This window comes from Hippopotamus amphibius, chromosome 12 (assembly GCF_030028045.1).
Source record: "Hippopotamus amphibius kiboko isolate mHipAmp2 chromosome 12, mHipAmp2.hap2, whole genome shotgun sequence".
NCBI lineage: Eukaryota > Metazoa > Chordata > Mammalia > Artiodactyla > Hippopotamidae > Hippopotamus > Hippopotamus amphibius.
The window spans coordinates 55,297,763-55,317,911 of NC_080197.1; the positions used below are offsets into that span (position 1 = coordinate 55,297,763).

General features: G+C 40.0%; 1 protein-coding gene across 6 annotated transcripts in view; it reads left to right on the forward strand.

Annotated features, from left to right (window-relative positions):
* The window catches only part of TMTC1 (transmembrane O-mannosyltransferase targeting cadherins 1), a 264,322-nt gene that overhangs the window by 118,182 nt on the left and 125,991 nt on the right, over window positions 1-20,149 (forward strand). For 4 of the 6 annotated variants that reach the window (XM_057702301.1, XM_057702302.1, XM_057702307.1 and 1 more), the window contains 2 exons: window positions 38-119; window positions 2,207-2,310. The exons of the other annotated variants lie outside the window; for them this stretch is intronic. In XM_057702301.1, coding sequence (XP_057558284.1) covers window positions 38-119; window positions 2,207-2,310 — 186 coding nt within the window. The remainder of the gene's footprint in view (window positions 1-37; window positions 120-2,206; window positions 2,311-20,149) is intronic. 6 annotated transcript variants of the gene reach the window in all.

Below are 20,149 nucleotides of genomic sequence, written 5' to 3' on the forward strand. Positions count from 1 at the left end.
GACACTTATTTAGGATGTTTTCTCTTTTCTGTTTCAGGTATCTGACTGCAAGCAGCAATAGAAACTTCCTGCTTTCCATGAGGCCCTTCTTAAAAAGGGCCATTTTGGTCATAAGTTATGTAAGTACATAACTGCTTTTGAAATATCTGATAAGAAATATTTCACCTTAATTTGACTCAGAGACATGATCCAGATTGTTTTATAGAATTAGCAGTAGCATCTAACAATTTTATCTTAAGATCAAAGAGTTTACATGCCATTAATGTTACAAAGCTTTGGAATGTATGTATGGAAGCCTTCTAGGGATATGTGAACTCAATGACACCAACAGTAGGAACTATAATATTTTATGAGTCCCTTTCAAGGTGCTGATGCTGAGTTGTCTCCGCAACTAAACCTGCCTGTATCAGTTATCTGTTGCTGCGTAACAAACCACCCCAAAAATCTAGTGGCTTAAAATAATAACCACCGTAGAGCTGCCCTAAATGCTTTTGTTTGGGCAGTATCCAGCTGGCTGGTTCTTCTGTTCATCGTGATTTTTGGCTGAGGTTACTCAAGCAGGTTCGTTCAGCTGTCAGCCAGACTAGGTCACCTCACTAACTCAACCTCTAGAGCCTCTCCCTGTGGCCGCCCTCTCTAGTGGGATGGCCAGGACCTCTTTACAACATGAACAGCTGGATTCTAGAACAAACCAAAAGTTGCAGGACCTCTGAAAGGTTAGGCCTAGAATTTATGAAAATGTTTTTGGATTATAATGTTAGCCATTAATGCTATTTTTTAGTCAGTATTAAAACATGTATGCAAGAAGATGAGTATGCAAAAACTGAAGGAGGTGAGAGCTTTGAGTGGACAATTTTAGCAAAAGAGGCAAAAGATTTTTCTAAAGGATGCCCCAGTATCTTTGCATAGAGTAAGGATGAGTCAACATTCATTTCAGAAGTGATGTATTTTCTTAGTATTGTTTGGGAATGCAAGAACATGACATGATTGCTGTGATGCCCTACACTTCCTGGTACAGGGCAGTTCATTCCTTTAGGCAGCTAAGGGGGAGGTAAAAAGCTTTGGCTGAGTTCCTTGGATCTTAATTGCCTTCAGCTCAAAACAATCTGCATGCCAAAGTGGCATATTTTGGGGTGATATAGTCTGTTCCCTCTCAGTAGTTTAGGGAATTTATGTTCCTTCAGGATACTTTTCCTGTTACTTTTATAGTTGACATTTTCCATTGCAATATCTTTAAGAATTTAAATTTAGTTTGTGTGAGTGTTAAGGTGATTTTTAATCGCTGCTTAGGCATTATTTACTGCTGATATGCTTTTGGCTGCACAATACATTCATTTTAGGTTTTTGGATTTGAGGTTATTTACATAAAAAGCATTCGTGAAATGTCAGTGATATTCATGGGAAAATATCCAGCCTTAACTACCTCCCAAAATTAATCTTTTAGCTTTTATTGAAGCAAAGATTTCCCTCTGACTTCAACAGAAACAACATAGTTGGTCCTATTGAAATGAGAATTACATCTATAAGATCTGTGTGGGTGGATTCTTCTATAAACAAAACTCATCCTCACAGAAGTGTCTCTGGCCTCTGGTTTTCTTATGCACTTTTGCAACAGGATAGCACCATTCAGTGATAACATTCCATTGAATGACACAAGATATTTCTTGGGATTGTTGAAATAACCCTTGCATGAGTGGTCTGCTCCAGGGCACTTGAGAGTTGGAGCATTTCCAAATGTTTTTATTCAGGACACAGAAGTATCATCTATCCTTGTTTAAGTTAACTTTCACAAGGCTGTGTGAGAGGAATGGTTAAGAAACTGGGCATTGGAGACCACTGACATGGTCCAACTCCTGGATCTTGCGTTTGCTAGCTGTGGGATTCTGGGCAAATTGGGAGGCCTCAGGTGGATGGAAGGCCTTTGGTGGGTACCAGTGGATAACAGCTCATTAGTGCTGGAAACTGACAGCTCTCACTAAGATGTGCTTGCCTTTCTCTCACCACCGTCATTGTTTACTTTTCCCTCTACCCCCAACTGTTCCCATCTTTCCCACTTATCTTCAATGTTAGGATTTTATAGACATGCGCACTAGAAGAAGTTTTGTAGAACAAAGTATTTGTAAAGCACCTGAAAGTATCCTCCGGAAAGGTGGGGCTTACTCCCAACAAACAATGACTTTCTTACCGAATCTTCTTTTCTCTGAAGGTGGTTGTTGTTCTGTACTTCCGTTTGTGGATAATGGGAGGATCTATGCCCCTCTTCTCAGAGCAGGATAATCCAGCTTCATTTTCGCCTTACATTCTTACAAGGTCAGTAGAAATCAGTTTTTTTTAACTTTACTTGGTATTTATCAGATTGTTTTAAATAATCTTAAATGATATGTTGGCTTTGCATTTTAAAGAAAGAAAGGTTGTGTTCTATTCAGGGTGCTTGAAGAAAAGAAACTACTGTTTAGACATTTGGAATTCTTTTCAACAAATGGTGCTGTTTTGTCAATATTATTGGTATTGTTCGCATATTGGTATATATTTGTTTACTCAACAGGCATTTTATTGAGCACTTATTAGTAATATCTATTGAGTGACTCATGTGGCAGATGTTACAGGACAGCGCACTGAGAGGTGTGTAGAGGTTGATTGGACGCTATAGATATTTGTAAGATTAAAATCAGTGGGGAAGTTGAAAGTGGCAAACAGAAATGAACAACAATTTTTGCTAAGATTCAGTCAATTATATCTTACCGTTTGTGCTTGCAAGATTTAGGGTAGTGGATCAAGAAGTGATGTTTCCCAGCGGATCTTGTTCATTGAGAGGGTTTTAATTTCTTATCCAATCTTCTGTGATGTACTTCTGACACTTTCAGATATAATTATATTTGACAGTTTTCATAACTTTTCTTTAGGATATATTATTGTGTAATGTTTATACATTAAGGCGTACTGTTCTTAAATTTTCATAGTTTTATGTTCTAGTATCTAATATTTTTGTAATAGTAACAATCCCTTTTTTGTGTTTGCAAAGGCATAATAAATCTTAAACCTTGACTGATAGCACATTTATGTTTCAGCTTACTTGTATCTCTTCGGGACGGGAGATTGTTGAATTTTGTTTTTATAAAGCCAGGCAATAATCTTTGCTTTATTTCACTCATTTACTTGATATGTTTTAATTGATTTTAATTGATTTTCTACTGTGTTTGCATTGTATGTTTTTCTTTTTTGTTCTTAGTGTTTTCTTTCTTTTTAAAGACTATTTCCGAGAAAGGATACCTTCTGCCTTCCCCGCAGTCCAGTGGTTAAGACTCTGCCTTCTTTAGATTCCATGTTTATGTGTTAGCATACAGTATTTGTTTTTCTGTTTCTGGCTTACTTCACTCTGTATGACAGAGTCTAGGTCCATCCACCTCACTACAAATAACTCCATTTCATTCCTTTTTATGGCTGAGTAATATTCCGTTGTATATATGTGCCCCATCTTCTTTATCCATTCATCTGTCAATGGGATATGTGTATAAATACAGCTGATTTGCTTTGTTGTACAGCGGAAACTGGCACAACAGTGTAAAGCTATTATACTCCAATAAAGATTCAAATAAAACAAAGACTCTGCCTTCCAATGTAGGAGGTGTGGATTTGATCCCTGGTCGGGGAACTGAGATTCCCACATACTGTGGGGTGTGGCCAAAAACTTAAAAAAGAAAAAAAGGATACCTTCCAATTTGATTGACCCATTTTTAGAATAAATATGTCACAATTGCTTTTTTTAAATTAATTTTTTTTTTATCTGCATTGGGTCTTTTTTGCTGTGAGCGGGCTTCCTCTAGTTGCAGCGAGCAGGGGCTACTCTTCGCTGTGGTGCATGGGCTTCTCATTGCGGTGGCTTCTCTTGTTGCGGAGCACGGGCTCTAGGTGTGTGGGCTTCAGTAGTTGTGGCTCGCGGGCTCTAGAGTTCAGGCTCAGTAGCTGTGGTGTACGGGCTTAGTTGCTCTGTGGCATGCAGGATATTCCTGGCCCAGGGATTGAACCCCTGTCCCCTGCATTGGCAGGCAGATTCTCAACCACTGTGCCACCAGGGAAGTCCCCACAATTGTTTTCATTACTTGCAACATCTATTTGAATTAAAAGAAATCTTGAATATGCTTCAGAAACCATATGGTATACAGCCTCTAGTGTTGGCTTATCCCTTTGAGGTAGTCTAGAGACATAAATTGTTGCTTATGTTTTATATTTTTCAAAATATTGTTTAATTTGTCCATTCATTAAGCTTGACATCTGTAGCCCAGCTTTTTGTTAATATTGCAATCTGCTTGTCCTTTTTGGGTTTCTTTCACTGGCTTTCAACATCTCCAGGGCTCCTTGTCTGGATATTTTTAGCTCATTGAGAAATTGTGTCAGGTTCTGCAGCTCCTTCAATAGCTATTTGCTGCCTTTCAGAGGAAAAGCCAGCTTTGCCAGATCCTGTTCTTGCTTCTGGCTCTGTTTCCCTTAGCCCTCAGTTGGTCTCCCTCCAAGCTTTCATGTCTGCTGAATTTGAGCGTTTATTCTTGTCATTATAGTTAGATCCAACCTGTTCCCCGAGTGTACAGTCTCCAAAAGCCAAGTTGCACAAAGGAGACAGACAGAGGAGAACAAGAACATATTGATCTCAACTCACCAACCAATCGTTTCGTTCCTAGCTCTGTCATCAGCAAACCCGTGCCTGCCCCTCTGTCCTTGGTGTCAGGACAAGGTGCCTTTGGTCTCTGGCTCACTGCCCTCCTGTCTGTACCATCTTAGCCGCCAGGGGGGTCAGGTTGCATTTTTTTACTCCTGCTGGTGGTCAAAAAAATTCTTTGGTGGAACCTCTGGCAGAATTAGGACCCTGGGCCAGTCATTTGCCACGTTCTGCCTTTCCCTTCCAAGGTATTTACATATTTTTTTTTTCTGAGGGGTCTGATACACATTTCATCCAGGACTTTTTGTCTGTGAATCCATCTGAGTGACTATTCTTAGGCAATTCAATCAATGTAAAGTGATAGAACAGAATATCCTAACACTTTTATATTCTTCCTCTTAACAACAGCAACAAAAACACATATCTTTCTGTTCTTGTGTTTCATACTTAAAATACACAGATGCCTTGGGACATTTCAGTGACAGTCCCTATAAATGACTTTTCACATTCCTCTAAGATAGCTGCATTACAACTGACTCTTTTAAGCATCTAGAAAATTGTCCTTAATTCCTTTCCTGAGTAAAGCTTCTGCTCTGCTTGTATAATTGTTTGACCTCTGGTACAATGATGATTCTTAAACTGGATTACCTTAGTCTGTTTCCAATTCTGTTTTTTTTTTTTTTTTTGGTTTTTCCTTCTTGTCAGCTGTACAGTTTAGCTGTGATTTGGCTGGCTCTGTGAGTCTGTCTTTACCAGTCAGAGGTTTCTCAGTCAGCTGTGTCGCTTGGTCTCATTATTGCTTCAGCGCCCCCCCCCCACCCTTTTTTTTAACAGATATGGTCGGTAAGTTAGTTTTCTTTTTTATTTATTTATTTGTTTATTTTTGGCTGCATTGGGTCACAGTTGTGGCACATGGGCTTTTCGTTGTGGTGCACAGGCTTCTCTCTAGTTGTGGCACATGGGTTCCAGAGTGTGTGGTATCTGTAGTTGTGGCACCTGGACTCTCTAATTGAGGCGCACAGGCTCAATAGTTGAGGCACTTTGGCTTAGTTGCCCCGTGGCGTGTGGGATCTTAGTTCCCTGACCAGGGATCGAACCCACATCCCCTGCATTGCTAGGTGGATTCTTTACCACCTGGACCACCAGGGAAGTCCCATTGCTTCACCTCTTTTACTGGATTTGTAAACTGAACAACTTTTACATAGCATCTTTGCAAGGATATCTTCTTTTAAGGTAGGTATAATAACTATTATCTGGTGAGAGTTTTCAAACTAGCTTTCTCTTCCCTTAATAATTGTTCGAGTTATTAATTACCTGTAGTTTTAAAAATATCCTAATAGGTTTTAAGAGTTGCTTGGTCAACTCTTTGTGTTTTGGTTTGTTTCAGGTGACTTCTCGTGGCTTTAGTTCTGAGATTCCTTCTCCTTTAGATGATCTGTTCCCATGTGTTTAGCTAACAGGAAGTACCCTGCCATTTTCTGCCTCACAAATCTGAGATGCCGAATCATTGTGGTGATGCTCAGGAGAAACCTTTATTAAGAAAAATTCTCTAAGACATGAGAACAAAACAAAAGATGACTGTGGCATTTATTGTCATGTAGAGAGCATTGACTAACAAAGCTAGAGGAATACAACTTTGCTTGACTTTTCTACATTTACTATATTTTATCACTGTCAAGTTAGAATTTTACGTATGGAAATCTGACAGGTGTGATTATTTCTTTTCTCTCAAGTAGAAAATAAAATTTCAAATGTTAGTTTTATAGCCTTGAAAGATATTGAACAAATTTGTACCTAATTTGCCAATCTCATTCCTTTTTGTTTTTTCATGAACTATGAAAACTTGTTTTTCAAATTTAATTTACATATCGATACATATGTATACTTATATGTTTCTTATATATACTCAATTTGTATCAGTATTTAAAAACAGCTTTATTGAGATATAATTTATGCGCCATACAGTTCATCTATTTAAAGTGAACAATTCAGTGGTTTTTAGTATCCTCATAGAGCCATGCAACAACCATCATCACAATCAAATTTAGAACACCTCCCCAAAAAGAAACCTCACATCCGTTAGCAGCTGCTCTCCATTTCACCGCAGTCCCCCGGCCCTAGGCCACCATTGATCTACTTTTTATCTGTATAGAATTACTTATTCTGGACGTGTTACATCAATGGAACCATATCATGTACTTTCTTTAGTGATGGGCTTCTTTTCCTTAGTAAAATGTGTTCAAGATTCATCGTGTCGTAGCATACATATGTCAACATTTATTTCTTTTTTATTCTGCGGTAGTATGCTGTTGTGCGGTCACATCACTTTTTATTTTACCATCATCTGTTGATGGACATTTGGGCTGCTTCCATGCAGTAGCACTTTTTGGCTATTACATGTAATGCTGCCATGACCATTCACGTTCAAGTTTTTGTTTGTTTGTTTTGATTTCTCTTGCGTGTGTACTGAGGAGTGGAATTGCCAGGTCATATATATTAACTCCGTATTTAACTTTCTGAGGAACTGCTAGACTGCTTACCAAAGCAGTGTCGCCATATTCCGTTTCTGCCAGCGGTCTGTGAGGGTTCCAGTTTCTCCACATCCTCTTCCACACGTGTCTTTCTGACCGTCTTGTTGTTGTCATTGTTGTTTTAACTATAGCCATACAAGTGGGTGTGAAATGACATCTTCCTGTGGTTTTCATTTGCATTTCCCTGATGACTGATGATGTTGAGCATCTTTATATGTGCTGAGTAGCCCTTTCTATATCTTCTTTGTAGAAATGTCTATTCAGATCCTTTGCCCAGTATTTAATTGGGTTATTTGTCTTTTTATTATTGAGTTATAATAGTTCTTTATATATTATACATATAGTATTTATATATTCTAGATATGATTTATAAACATTTTTTACCTTTCCTGTGGGTTTCACTTTCTTGGTGGTGACCTTTGAGGCACAAAAGGTTTTAATTTTGTTAAAATCCAATTTATCTGTGTTTTGGTTTTTGTTACTTACGCCTTTGCTGTTATATCTAGGAAGGTTTTGCCTAACTTAAATTCTCTTTTAAATTGACTTTGTCAAGTGTCTGATTCCCTTATTAATAAATTATCTAAATGTTTAGTCTTCACTGTGTATTTGTACAGGATTATGTTTTCAATATTGTTTAAATTATACTTTGATACAGTGTATGTTAACAGTGGTTCTGAAGCCATTTATAATTTGGCTTTTAATTTTTGTCCATTGGCCATGTCCAATCAACAGTCTATACAGAATGGGGTGAGGGGGTCATCATTATTCGGGTTACACTGGCAGCAAGCCCTTAATCTTTTTTTTTTTTTTTTTTTTTTAATTATTATTTTATTTTATTTTTTTGGGGGGTACACCAGGTTCAATCAACTGTTTTTATACACATATCCCCATATTCCCTCCCTTCCTTGACGCCCCCCCCTCGATTCCCCCCCACCCTCCCTGCCCCAGTCCTCTAAGGCATCTTCCATCCTCGAGTTGGACTCCCTTTGTTATACAACAACTTCCCACTGACTATTTTACAGTTGGTAGTATATATATGTCTGTACTACTCTCCCGCTTCTTCTCAGTTTCCCCTTCACCCCCCGCCCCCTCCCATACCTCGAGTTCTCCAGTCCATTCCCTGTATCTGCTTCCCTGTTCTTGTCACTGAGTTCATCAGTACCATTTTTAGATTCCGTATATGTGAGTTAGCATACAATATTTGTCTTTCTCTTTCTGACTTACTTCACTCTGTATGACAGATTGTAGTTCTATCCACCTCATTACATATAGCTCCATCTCATCCCTTTTTATAGCTGAGTAATATTCCATTGTATATATATGCCACATCTTCTGTATCCATTCATTTGTTGATGGGCATTTCGGTTGCTTCCATGTCCTGGCTATTGTAAAGAGTGCTGCAATAAACATTATGGTACAAATTTCTTTTGGGATTATGGTTTTCTTTGGGTATATGCCCAGGAGTGGGATTACTGGATCATATGGTAGTTCTATTTGTAGTTTTTTAAGGAACCTCCAAATTGTTTTCCATAGTGGCTGTACCAACTTACAGTCCCACCAACAGTGCAGGAGAGTTCCCTTTTCTCCACACCCTCTCCAACATTTGCAAGCCCTTAATCTTTTACCTTTCCATTTTACCCCAAACATTCAGGTTGCATTAACTGATACTGATTCTTTGTGACCGATCAGTGATTTTTTTAATCTGTAATTGAGATTTGTGTGGGTCGGCTGAAAGATATGGCGTTGAATTGTACATGTTTCTGCTTTTGATTTGAGAAGAAAATGTTCATTAGAAGTTGAAGAACAGAAGAAATGTTGTATTTTGATTGCACAACTTTTTCTCGACAAGCAAGTTTAAGAAAATTTTGCCCTCATACGTCCAAATCCCTCCCATCTCACATGGAGTTTCTATAGAAACAAGAGCTAGAAGTTTTCACCAGAGGTAGGAGGGAGTGAATGGAGATGAAAACCATGTCCTAAAACAGAGAGACAGAAAACCAAAACAAAAGAGGGTAGTGATTTGGGAAATCTGAGATTGGAAAATTTTGAAATTGGATTAGAATGTAGAAGGGGGCTAGAGCCAAGGATTATGGATGGGTTTTGAGTGGGAATCCCAAATTAAAGATTAAACCAAGAACAAGGGTGTGTCGGGAGAGGTGGAGGGGGGTGCTGAGGGCCAGAGTGACTGTCTGAATATGTGGTGTCCACTCCGGGGGCCACAAGCCACGTGAGGCTACCAGCTAGTCTGCATTGAGATGTGCTCTGTACGTGTAAATAAAGTATACACGGGATTTTGAAGACAAATTCTGTAAGAATAAAAGAATGCAAAATATCTCATTAATACTTTTATATTGCTTATATCCCATAAATTATATATATATGTTGAAGTGGTATTTTGAGTATATATTCTTGAAACGAAATATATTATTAAATTAATTTACTGTGTTTCATTTTCCTCTTTTCAACTTAGCTAATAAAACCTTGAAATTATGCATGCCCTTATTATATTTCTGTTGGATAGCACGGGCCTAGAACAGGCGCAGGGGCTCCTGGCTTGGCTCTAGGAGAAGGGCGGGTGGGCTGGCAGGTGAGCAGACCCAGCGTACTCTGCAGCCTTCCTCTGCCTCTGCTTTGGGTGCTTTCTTTTAGTCTGACAGCTCGTGTTTTACTCAGCTGATTCCGAGTGGTGGAGGGATTTTTCTTGCACTCCCCCTTTTGGTGTGACGACTAACTTAGTCCCATCTGAAAAAAATGTCCTTTAGGGACCAAGACCGGGGGTGCTCCTGACTTTTCTGATAAATTACCACCCAAAATGATGCCCTGGCTTCAGCTGCCCCGAGCTTCATGATTTTACTCCACCCAGGTTGCCAAACCTGCCTGTGTCTCAGAAACACTTGTGAATCCCAAAGATGCTGCTTCGGTGGTTTTGGTGAACCTGCGCTTGAGGAGTGGTGGAAGAGGTCTGTGTGCAGCTTGTTCTGTCAGAGACTTCTCACTTAGCCCAGAATTTACTCGTCTGTCTACACGTGTCTCTTTAGAAATGTGGTACTTTGACATTCAATTTTGTAGATCTTGGATTAAAAGTGAAAACAAAAGCCCGGATTCAGCATGGCTTGGGCATAGGGCTGGAGCCTGCAGGAGAGAGAACGTTGTTTTCACTGTTGAGGCGCCTGCCTGCTGCCTGGTAACTGGTTTTCTGTCTCACCAGATACGAAGGGGACAGAACATAAAGCAGTATATGCTTGACCGAAGAAGTATAGCCTTTCTAATATTGAAAATGATTGTCTTTCAAATCCAGGAAATAAATAAAATAGGATTTTTCCAGGAATATAAGGCCTCCTCTCAGAATCATGTTTTTTCATGAGATGTGACCCTGGATAAGCAGGTGGAATGTATCTTCTTAAGGGGGTAGATCTATTTCTGCTATTCAGCCATGCAGGCAAAGGCTTGTATTACTCTCTAGGAAGACATCAAGATATGAAATAATGAGATTAAGATAGAACTCAACATCCTCCTTCTAAAGAAGCTTCTTTTTCTGTCCCTATTTTCAGTTGATAATTTCACACAGGCACAAAACCTTAGGTTTTGATTGTTACAACCTTAGGGCACTCTGTTTTACTTAATGTTTATAGCCCTTAAAGCCCCTAGCATGGGGGCTATCTCATAACATAACATATCTCTGAACAAATTGAATGCAAATTTAAATTATTTTATTTTTTAACGCAAACAAAACCACTCTCTGCCTAAAGAGAGCTGGGCAAAAGGCACTGCTCTGTTCTTGCTTCAGCAACTAGCAGGGCCTTTTCTTTTCATACATGAAATGAAACTGAAGTTATTCTGATTTTTAAACCCCATTGTGTATTTTGCATTATATTCTTAGAAAAATAGTTTGGGGATGAAAGAGATGATCAAGGTCACTGAGTGTAGTTTCCCCACCTGGAATGACACTGTGTAATAATAATTCCTCTCATTGGTCATGGACCCTGAAGGGGAGAAGAACAAGGAAGAGGAAAGAGAAGGAAGGCAGAAGAGGGAGCCTGTGGAGCAGCAAATTCTACCTCGGGACTAGGGAGCAGGGTTGGAAAGAGCTGGACTGGATCACTTATTGATACTTTACTGCTTGGAGAAAATATATAATCCTTTAAACTTACTTATTATGTTTCCATTATAACATTAAATCCATGAGGGACGTCCCTGGAGGTCCAGTAGTTAAGACTTCACCTTCCAGTGCAGGAGGTGTGGTTTCCATCCTGCTCGGGGAGCTAAGATCCCACATGCCTCGTGGCCAAAAAACCAAATCATAAAACAGAAGCAATATTTTAACAAACTCAATAAAGACTTTAGAAATGATCCACGTCAAAAAAAGTCTTAAAAAAATTAAATCCACGAGAAGCTGATAAAAATCAGAGAGAAGATTCTTTTATTTTTTACTAACAATGCACCATAAAGGCAAAAATTACTTTTCACAATGAATAAAACGCCAAACCCAAGCTTTTAATTTAAGGATTCTATTTCTTGCTATCTGCTGCTCTAACAGACCTTTCCGTCAGTGCAGTCATCTGTTTGCTGTAGAGCAGATCACACACTGGTTTTAAGTTTGTCAGCTATTCTTCCATTAAAAGTTTAAGGTTTTGTGTTTTTTGTTTGTATAAAAGCTCAAGTTTATCCGGGTTGCACTATTCAAGGAATAAGTCAGAATCTCAGGCAGGTGATTCTCCGTGAAATTTCAGTATTTGACCAATAACGTTTCCTTTCAGTTATCTACATTATATGTGGAGCCAGAAAACCCTGTCCTGTGTGCAGTCTCCTGTGGGCCTCTCGCAGGGCATTGAACAAGTCCGCCTCTCTAAGGCTGTTTCCCTTGCTGCAAGAATGAGGGTAACACTGTTTCATAGAGACTGAGCTGGGTTCCAATAATCCCTACATGTAAATATTTTGTAAGCTAGAAAATGCTGTACGTGCTGAGGGGGTGGATGTTCAGTGTCGCTGGATGTAGTTGGTTAGCAGACCACCGGGATTCCGTGTGGAATCTGGACCGCACCTGAGGTATGGTCAGCAGTCAGTACGTGTACTCAGTGTAAGTTACACCTGCGCTTGATGAGAAGAAAGTATGTTGGTTTGAAATAAAGATGTTAAATGCTTTATAGAGAGAAACAGACTCTAGGTAAGAGATGAACCCAATATTTATTTTGCATAAGGAATTATTTACCTTCTTACAGAGAAATGGGTAAGAAGTTGTTGCTGACTGTCTTGGATGTTGAAATTCATATTTTCTGCTCTGAGAAGACTGTCTTTGTTCATAAGATAACTGTATTAATGGTGCATTAAAAAGGTCGAAGAGACTCAGTGACATTTCAGATTCACTGTATAGTTTATCCATGGTGACAAGTTTTCATTTGAACTGTATTCATTGCAGTTTAATGCCAAATAAGAAAAAGTAAGCCTGACCTAGCTTTATAATGATGCTCTGGGACATGTGAGGGGAGTGAGTGCCTTTACTCAGACACTCCTCACTGCTGAACGGTGTCCCGGGAGCCAGCATCGCACGAGGTGCCCAAGGGGGCTGCACGAGGTGCCACGGGAGCTGCATGAGGGCAGAGTCTTCAGTCTGTGCCCTTTAGCTACCAGCCTGGACAACCGGAAGCCTAGTCAGTTATCTTTTATGGGACTAGAAAAATATATGGTTGCCACAGGGCAAAATAAAAGTATCAAATTCAAATATTTCCAGATTTTTAGGCGTTATTTTACTACCAGGTTAATTTCTGAAAACCTGTCTATTTAAAGAGCTGGTTGCTGGGGAAATAACTATAACTAAGACTCCACCCTGTCCCTGAGGAGCTTCTTTTTTAGTGGGAAGACAGACACATTAATGGGACGTTACAGGGCAGCGTGTGATCCCCGAGGCAGCGGAAGCTCATATCGGGGACCCCAGCCTGGCCCGGTGTGTGGGGGGGGGGGCGGGGGGCGCACAGGGAAAGCTGCCAGAAGAAGTGACACCTTCTTTGGGACCTGAAAGATCAGGAATTGGAGTTCGGCCAACCTGTGAGAGTTGATTCCAAAAGATGAAGTGAGCCAGTCAGGGGCTGCTCTCAGGAACTTGAAAGCTGAGAGTGAGGCTCTGAAGACCACAGCGACAGGTGTGTGAAGGCAGGAGGAAAGGAGAGCTGGGCAGCCCGGTGGCCGTGTTTTAGCCGCAATTATAAGAAGCACCAGTGAGGAGCCCCTGGGCAGAGGGAGGAGGGGGAGCAGAGGCTGAGCGCGGCAGGGCAGCCTGGGACCTGCAGAGAAGCCTACCTTGCTTGTAGCTGCCTGGTTCTGGTTCCTAAGAAGTCTGATTTTACTCTTAATTTCCTGTCTTCTGATTCTTATGGGAATTTAACAAATAACTTTTCCTTTAACTGGTTTGATGAGACCATTTCCTTATAATCCAGAAGAACTTTAAAAACAAAACACAGTGAGAAACTGGCTGGAGAGCCCCTTGCGTGTCTCTTGCTATTTCATGAGTAGTTGGAAATGGTCTTCCATCTCTGTCCCCAGGTACGAAAGCATCAGGGATTCAGTTCTACTTATGAGCCTTTGCCCCACGATGGCATGCCCTGAGGGCAGGCCACAGCACTTGTTGGGCACCTTCTGCTCTGTTGCCACCAGGGAGCTAAGGGATGAGGGCCGTAGACAAGCTTCCACACCAGCCATTCAGCTGGGACTGCCTGTGGCTTTCTGTGCCAGCCCCGTGTGCTGGGGGTCAGGTCCTACGTCCAGTCACCGCATCCTGGTCGATAAGTGCTTTTCCTTGGTTTCCTTTTCCTTTGTGTCATCTGTTTTTGTTCCACGTTACCCGTTGTGACATTCACCCATGTTGTTGCATTCGTCCTCATTGCTGAGTGGATTTCCAGTCAATGGAAATACAACGATAGAGGGACTGATGTTATTGTAGATGGACATCTGGGTTGTTTCTAGTTTAGAGCTGTTAATAATAGTGCTGCCCAAGACATGGAAACAACCTAAACGTCCACTGCCAGAGGAGGGGACACACACGCACACACTGGAATGTTACTCAGCCGTAAAAAAGAATGAAATAATGCCATTTGCAGCAACGTGGAGGGACCTAGAGATTATCATACTAAGTGAAGAAAGTCAGACAGAGAAGGACAAATACCATATAATATCACTTATATGTGAAATGTAAAAAAATGATACAAATGAGCTTATTTACAAAAGAGAAATAGACTCTCACAGACATGGAAAACAAACTTATGGTTACCACTAAAGGGGAAAGGTGGGAGGGATAAATTAGGAATTTGGGATTAACAGATACACACTCCTATATACAAAATAGGTAAACAACAAAGACCCACTGTGTAGCACAGGGAACTATATTCAATACCTCTAATAAACCATAATGGAAAAGAACGTATACACACATACACATATACACACACACACATATACACACATACATTTATATAACTAAATCAGTTTGATGTATACCTGAAACATTGTAAATCAACTATACTTCAATAAAAATTTTTTAAAAATAATAGTCCAGGGGACTTCCTAGGTGGTGCAATGGTTAAGAATCCACCTGCCAATACAGGGGACATGGGTTTGATCCCTGCTCCAGGAAGATCCCACATGCTGCGGAGCAACTAAGCCAGTGCGCCACAACTATTGAGCCTGTGCTTTAGAGCCCGTGAGCCACAACTATTGAGCCTGTGTGCCACAACTACTGAAATTCATGCGCCTGGAGCCCATGCTCCACAACGGGAGAAGCCACGGCAATGAGGAGCCCGTGCACCACAACGAAGAGTGGCCCCTGCTTACCGCAAATAGAGAAAGCCTGCATGCAGCAGCGAGGGCCCAACACAGCCAATAAATAAATTAGTTAATTAATTAATTAAAAAAATAATAGTGCAGCTACGAACCATCTTGTAAATGCCTTTTGGTTGACGTACGTGTATTGCACCGTTGGGTAGGAACTTAGGAGTAGAATTGCTAGATCATGAAGTGTGCATTTATTCTACTGTAATGAAACTGCCTGAATTGCTCCAACATGCTATAATCAATTCACAGTAGTGTTTCAAAGTTCCAGTTTCTCCACATCCTCACCAACACTTGGCATAATATTTGTCATTTTAGACATTTTAGCGAGTCATTTTATCATTTGTATATTACACACTTTTAATTCTGTACTTTAATTTACCCGTATTTTTAACTGTCCTCAAAAAATGTCATGTTCATTTAGGATTTGAAGCCATTTTTGTTTGGGGATCCTGCCTGGATTCTCTATCTGCCATCTTTCCACCCATTTAAATTCTGCATAGATTCTAGGAGGGCATTTCTTAATCCTCTGTTTTTCATTAGTCTGTCATTTCTTAGAACTCCATTGAAATTCGGTGTCTGTATTTCACTGTTACTTAGCCATGAAATGTGTGCAAGTCTTCTCACCACCGATGCCATGGAAATGTCCTTGTGGAGGCCGGGAGCTAGCTCTCATCACCCTTCAGCACCTGTAAAACTGCACAGAGTAATTATTCAACATTTATTGAATTCAGGTGAGGGTCTCCTGTTCATTGAGAACTTCGTTCAGAAAATGGCTTTCTTTGCCTCGTCCCAGAGAGGGTCATAAGCAGGAGAAGACGGTGGTGATGACGTAAGCAGGTTCTAAATACAAAGGCCTGTTATTGTTGCTGCGACGCTGTGAGACTGTGGAGACCCTTTTGAAGCATCAGTGGAATACAGGAGTTGTGAGAATGGAAATCAGGGACCGCCTAGGGAGGGGCAAGATAGATCCCCAGAACCCAGTGGACAGACGTAGAGTCAGGGCAAGGTGGGGTGCTCCATGCTGGAGGTACTGTGGCTTACACTGTGGCTATACAGGGTTAGCCAGTGCCCTTCCCTAGAGGGTGCAGTGTGTATACAGTGCACCCAATGTCCTGTATTTATGAAATGATGGGGGATTTTGTAGAGGAAAGTAAAACATTTTAATATAAAACAAGTGCTGCACGTGTCTGCTTGCAGTGCATGATTTTTTCATATATACCTATCATAGGCGTCTTCCTAGGACAGGGAAATATGTTAGGCTCATGTTATTTCTTAGCCAAAAAGGTTTTTTCAAAGACAAAGAACAGAATCTATGTATATTTTAGCAGTTAATGCTAAATTTTTTTCTCGATTAAAATCAAGATTTAGATTTTTTAAAATTAATTAATATTTTTGGCTGCATTGGGTCTTCGTTGCTGCACACAGGCTTTCTCTAGTTGTGGCAAACGGGGGCTACTCTTCATTGTGGTGCGTGGCTTCTCATTGTGGTGGCTTCTTTTGTTGAGGAGCATGGGCTCTAGGCGCACAGGCTTCAGTAGTTGTGGCATGCAGGCTCGATAGTTGTGGCTCACAGGCTTAGTTGCTCCACGGCACGTGGAATCTTCCCAGCCCAGGCATAGAACCCGTGTCCGCTGCATTGGCAGGAGGATTCTTAACCACTGCGCCACGAGGGAAGCCCAGGAGTTAGATTTAAAGAGCACCACAATTTGATTAGTTCCCCACCGGCCTCATTTTCCCTCTCCTGTGTTTTGTCCTGAAACCTCTTCATTCGTTCCTGGCTTATCGATGAAAATACATGACTAAATTGGTTAAGCTGAACTCCTGGCTTTTTGTGCTGTATATTCCATTTTGTTGGCCAGATATTCTAGTAGCTTTCCTCCTGTTGGAATTCATGGTAGAAAATTGGTAAATAATTCATTTTATTTTTGCCCCTGTTTTAAAAAAGAAAACCCAGCAGGACAGAGAGATTCAACAGACTGTTTTATTTCTGAAATTTTAGCAGAAATAAAGTGATTAGTTTGAAATGTGTAATTCATAGTCAGTGAGTTGAAAAGAAATACATCAGTTGCTGATTACAGCTAGCTCAACTAGCCCCCTCAAATGTGATTAGCTTTTGGCGTGATTCCAAGTGGCTTCTTTGTGCTTAAATTTGCAAAAATTTTCCAATGCTTTTTCAGTATTTCAAACTGTATTTGAAGAGTTTACTTACAACATTTATCTGAATTCATATGCACAAAAGGTAGGTGGATGTCTCTGAGCTTCTGGAGAAAATATATATGTATTAAAAAGGGCAGTTCCATTCCTAGGCATATATTCAATATCACAAAAAAACCAAAAACACTAAGTTGAAAAGATACATGCACCCCAGTGTTCATGGTAGTATTTTTTACAATAACCAAGATATAGAAGCAACCTAAGTGTCCATCAACAGGTGAATGGATAAAGAATCCATGGTGTATATGTACAATGGAATATTACTTAGTCATAAAAAAGAATAGAATTTTGCCATTTGCAACAACTTAGATGGTCCTAGAGGGGATTATGCTTGGTGAAATAAGTCAGAGAAATACAAATACTATATATCATCACTTATATGTGATATCTAAAATATAAAACAAATGAACAAATAAAACAGAAACAGACTCACAGACATAGAGAGCAAACTAATGGTTACCAGTAGGGAGAGAGATGGGGGAGGGGCAATTTAGGGATGGTGAATTAAGAGATGCAAACTACTGTGTATAAAATAAATAAGCTACAGGGAGACATTGCACAGCACAGGGACTATAGCCAGTATTTTATAATAACTTTAAATGGAGTATAATCTATAAAATTTTTGAATCACTGTGTTGTACACATGAACTAATATAATATTATAAATCAACTATACCTCAACAAAAATTAAGGAGGTTTAAGTTAATAGTCTTGGGTTGAGTTAATAGTTCTGACCTTCCTAGTGTTATAGGAGGGGGAAGTTTCTTTTAGTTCTGTGGTTTACTTTTCTTTTTTTAACCTGTTTTGGTTTTAATCTATGTGAAAAGTCACAGTTGAGCTTTTAAAAAAATATGTAAGTAACACCGTTGAGATTGTAACTTTAAAAAAATGTTATTCTTAATATTTGTTTTTTGTCAGTATGGTATTGCAAGTCTAGAAGATATAAAAGACTGAAAACAACTTGCAGGGCAAGGTCAAAATGTGAACTGAACATTAAAATAAAAGTTTCTGCATAGTGTTTGCAACTGTTCCATGGTCAAGCTGCAACCAGGCATAAGACAAGAAAGGATCCCTGGTGGAATTCTGTTGCCTTTACCACTACTTAAAAATTGTTTTTATTATGAAAAATATTGAATATGAACAAGAGTAAAGAAAATGGCATAAAGAACCCCCACATGCCCCTTATCCAGTTTCAACAATCATAGTTCATGGCCAATCTTGTTTTATTCATACCCTCACCCAGTTCTTCCCTGTTACTTCGAACCATCATTTTGTAGCAAATCCCAGACATCATCTCACTTCAAATATGTATATTTTTGTACGTACTTCTAAAAGACAAGGACCCTTAAAGGACAGAACCACCATGCTGTTATCACACTTTGGAAATTAACAATGATTCTCTATTATCTTATATCCAATCAGCATTTCAGTTTTTTCTGTCTCATAAGAAGTTATTTTTAATAGTGGTTTGAATTAGCAGCAAAACAAAATCTACACTTTGTTTGATGTCTCTCTTAAGTCTCAATTTATAGGTGCCCTCTCCCCTTTTTTTCCCCTCCCATTGCAATGTATTTGTTGAAGAAACTGCAGTCATTTGTTCCATGAAACTTGTAACATGCTGGAGTTAACACGTTGCCTCGCTGTGGTATTATTGAACGTGTTTTGGTGTTTTCTGTATTTGATGTAAACTGGTAATAAAGGGCTTGGTTAGATTCGAGTTTCTTTTTTATTTGACGAGACTGCTTCATAGATGGTGGTGTGTGTGTGTCCATCAGGAGGACTCTGGCTGTTACTGTCCCTTTCTGTGATGTTAGAATTAATTAGTTAGTTCTAGGCACCTGATTTAGCCTGATCCATCCATTGTAAAATACGCCATCAGCTTTTCCCCTAATAATTTCAGCAGCCATTTATAATCATTGCCTGAATCTATTATCTGTACAATTAATATTTTATTTAAAATAGCAACAGAGAGGGCAGTGTTGAGAAACACCATTGAAATCTCTGACCCGTTTCTCTGTTGGGGCTTCAGAGTGGAGGCTGAGCCTCTGCTGTCATTGCTGATGGTTTTTCTGCTGCCCGCCTTGGAGGGAGAGGAGGAAAGGAAAGGAGAGAACTTGGAAAGGTATGGGAAGGGGTTCTAAACCAGAGCTGCTTACTGAGAGGAATTCAAGGTGAGTTGACTCTTAACATTGGAAAGTAATTATCCATAGAAATTATCTGATCCAACCTCTTTGCCCATCCAAGATATCCTTCAGAAGGATCTAACGATGAGGGAAGTCTTCTCTTCACATCCTGAACCCTCATGGCACTCACCTCCTTTTACCTCTTTAATTCTGTATATCTTATTTTCACTATTGGGTTTTACATTCCTTGAGGACAGGGGGTTTATCTTAGTTCTTTGGTTTAGTCCCATGTGGAGTGCCACAGGTAAACACAGCTGGATATCAGAGCAGTAAGAACACACTTTATGCAGTAACTACTGAGAGTTCAGGAAAGAGCTGAGCTCCATTCTGATTTGTGCAGCGGGGACTGGGAATTTTAAAGAGAGAATGGGGGAAGGGCACAAAATGGGGCTTGGTAGTCAGAGAAGTAAAAAATTACCAAGGATCGATCGTCTAAGTGCGTTTTGGCTGTGTCCGCTAGTTATGAGAGTTAGGCGTCTGTACCCACCCCCACAGTCTGGGAGACCCTCTGTCCTGCTTATGATTACATAGTAGAGGAACAACTCCCAGGTCCTTGAGAAGGACTTCTGACTTGTAAGAGATACATAGTCCCACTTGTAAGTCCTTGGTAGTAAATGGTTTAAGAAAGGGAGGTCAGGGGTCTTTGTCAGGGATTAGCTAAAAAAAGGGTAAATTCTCCTGGCAATGATGACCTTTCTCAGGCAGGCATTTTAATGGAGGCGCTGGGGTCATCCCAGGGCCATGGC